Below are 3130 nucleotides of genomic sequence, written 5' to 3'. Positions count from 1 at the left end.
CTTATACGGAATGGATATTCCATGGCGAGGAGGAAATTGTGCAATACAACACATTGTCGGATGAAGAGGGTAGTGATGACTATCCCTACAATGACTACATTAATGATGTGGACGAGATGTTAGATGACATCCGTGTTGGATCCTTCATGGACAATTCCTCTAGTCCAGAAGCTAATGCAGACTGAGTTCCCGAAGGACACACCTCTTATACTCCAATGCACCCTAACTTCGATGAGTTGCTAGATGACGCCAAAAAGCCACTCTATCCAAATTGTTCTAAGTTCTCAAAGCTATCATTCATAGTCAAGTTGCTTCATATAAAGATTGTTGGTGGTTGGACTGTGAAGTCGTTTGACATGGTTATCAAGCTTTTGCAAGCAGCATTTCCTCAAGCACATTTCCCTGCCTCATATAACGAGGCTCGCCAATTACAACGTGGGTTGGGCTTTAGTTACAAAAAGATACATGTATGTCCAAATGATTGTGCCTTATTTTGGAAAGATAATGCTGAGAAGGATGAGTGCCCTAAATGTAATGCATCTAGGTGGGCCTCAAGCAAACCTAACCAAAATAGGATACCCAAAAAAGTCCTCCGATATTTTCCTTTGAATCCGCAGTTGCAAAGGTTGTTTGTGTCAAAGAAGACTGCCCAAGTCATGAGATGGCATAAAACCGAGCATGTTGATGATTCCACCTACATGAGACATCCGGCAGATTCACATGTATGGAAAGACTTTGATAGGAAGCATGCCTCATTTGCTGAAGATCCTCGTAGTGTCAGACTTGGCTTAGTGAGTGATGGGTTCAATCCATTCAATAACATGAGCAAGCCGTACAGTATTTGGCTAGTGCTACTTGTTCCTTACAACTTGCCTCCTTGGTTATGCATGAAGGATCCGTACTTGATGCTGTCGTTGTTAATCCCTGGACCAAAGGCACCAGGAAATGATATTGACGTGTTCATGCGTCCACTAATAGATGAGTTGATAGAATTATGGGAAGAGGGAGTTCCCACGTATGATGCATACAAAAGAGAAATGTTTGTATTGAGGGCGGCAATTCTCTGGACTATTAATGACTTTCCAGCATATGCTAATCTTTCCGGCTGGAGCACAAAGGGTAAGATGGCCTGCCCTACTTGTAATGCAGAAACAGATTCATTGTGGTTGGTGCATGGCCGAAAACACTGTTATATGGGCCATCGTCGTTGGTTGGATGTAGATCACAGTTGGAGACGGAAAAAAAATGTTTTTAATGGTAAGGAGGAAAACCGTATCCAACCTAAAATGATCTCTGGACAGGCTTTATTGGAACAATTAAATGAGGTCTCAAATGTGCAGTTTGGTAAATCAACGTCAAAGAAGAGGAAACGTATGCCTAATGAACTTAATTGGACAAAAAGAAGTATCTTCTTTGAGCTTCCTTATTGGTTAGACTTGGGATTAAGACATAACTTGGACGTCATGCACATTGAGAAAAACATTTGTGATAATGTGTTGGGAACTTTGATGGATATTGACGGCAAAAGTAAGGACACTGCCAATGCGCGTAGGGATTTGGAAGATCTTGGACTAAGGAAATAATTACATCTACAGCATGATGGTGATCGAACTTCTATGCATCTTGCATGTTACGTGTTAAATGCAACTGAGCGAAGGAATTTTTATGCACGGTTGGCAGACGTAAAATTCCCTAATGGTTTTGCCTCAAATATTGCCCGATGTGTCAACGTTACTGACGGGAAAATCATGGGAATGAAGAGCCATGATTGTCATATCTTCATGCAATACTTATTGCCGGTTGTTATTGGTGGGTTCCTACGACTCGATGTGCGTCGAGCCCTAATAGAGTTGGGCTTGTTTTTCAAAGAATTATGTTCTCGAACACTAGATAAAACAGTATTGGAACGGCTTCAAAAAAATATCCCCATCATTCTCTGCAAACTGGAAATGATATTCCCACCGGCATTTTTCGATATCATGGTGCACCTTGCTATTCATCTACCAGACGAGGCATTGCTAGCGGGACCTGTTCAGTACAGGTGGATGTACCCTTTTGAGAGGTATATGGGTAATTTCAAGCGGTACGTTCGCAATAGAGCCCGTCCAGAAGGTTCAATTGCTGAAGCATTTGTTCACGTCGAGTGCCTGACATTTTGCTCGATGTACCTTAATGATATCGAGACTAGACATAACCGAGAGGAAAGGAACATTGATGTTGGTTTATGCTCCCAAGTGCCAAGTTTATCTGTTTTCTCCCAGAAGGTGCGCCCATTAGGTGCAGCAAAAATATCAAAATTACCTGAATCACTGTTGGCCAAGGCTGAGTGGTACGTGCTTAATAATTGCCCAGAGATTGAACACTTTATAGAGTAAGTGCACCCTCATTACCCAATATGTTTTGAGTTTCATTTTATTGTAAGTTGATAACTTATCTCCTCAGCTGGTTTTCGTAGTGACCATTATAACAAGATGAAGGAAGAGGGCTTGAGTAACTTCGAGCATAGGCACCAAAGTCAATTCCCAGTGTGGTTCCGAGCACGCGTAAGAGTTCCCTTCTTGACAAATGTGTAGTACCCTTTATGGAACCATCGCATTTCTATAATTCTGAAGTCATTTGTCAAATTTATCTATGTAGATTGCAGAGTTGCATGCAATGGATCCTCCCGCGGTGACAGATGACATATATGCATTAGCCTGTGGGCCAGATCCACTGGTCGCATCATATGCTGGATGTATCATGAATGGAATTCGGTTTCACACGAAGAACCTCGAAACGCGTCGCCTCACCCAAAATAGTGGAGTGGTTGTTCATGGAAACCATCAAGGAAACCCGGTTGACTTCTACGGCCAGTTGACGGAGGTCATAGAATTACGCTACATGGGTTGGCTTAAGTGCTTCCTATTCAAATGTGATTGGTGGGATATTGGCGACAAGAGAAGAGGGATACAAGTTGGGGATCATTTCACAAGTGTCAATACGTCGAGACAATGGTATAAAGATGAGCCCTTCGCCCTAGCATGCCAAGCATTGCAAGTGTTTTACATAAAGGACCCAACTTTAGGGGAAAGTTGGCATGCAGTACACAAGATTTCAACCAGAAATGTTTACAATATTGGGCACAAATCTT

At 42.3% G+C, this 3130-nt stretch overlaps 1 protein-coding gene across 1 annotated transcript; it reads left to right on the top strand.

Annotated features, from left to right (window-relative positions):
- Nucleotides 1-215: 215 nt before the first annotated feature.
- On the top strand, nt 216-1583 carry LOC122301648. The gene has a single exon (XM_043113044.1). It carries the CDS (start codon nt 216-218, stop codon nt 1581-1583), a length of 1368 nt encoding a protein of 455 aa, XP_042968978.1.
- The last annotated feature ends 1547 nt before the right edge of the window (nt 1584-3130 follow it).

Source organism: Carya illinoinensis, chromosome 2, assembly GCF_018687715.1.
Source record: "Carya illinoinensis cultivar Pawnee chromosome 2, C.illinoinensisPawnee_v1, whole genome shotgun sequence".
Taxonomy (NCBI): domain Eukaryota; kingdom Viridiplantae; phylum Streptophyta; class Magnoliopsida; order Fagales; family Juglandaceae; genus Carya; species Carya illinoinensis.
The sequence above is the reverse complement of the archived record's forward strand: the minus strand, read 5'-3'. Positions and strand labels throughout refer to the sequence as shown.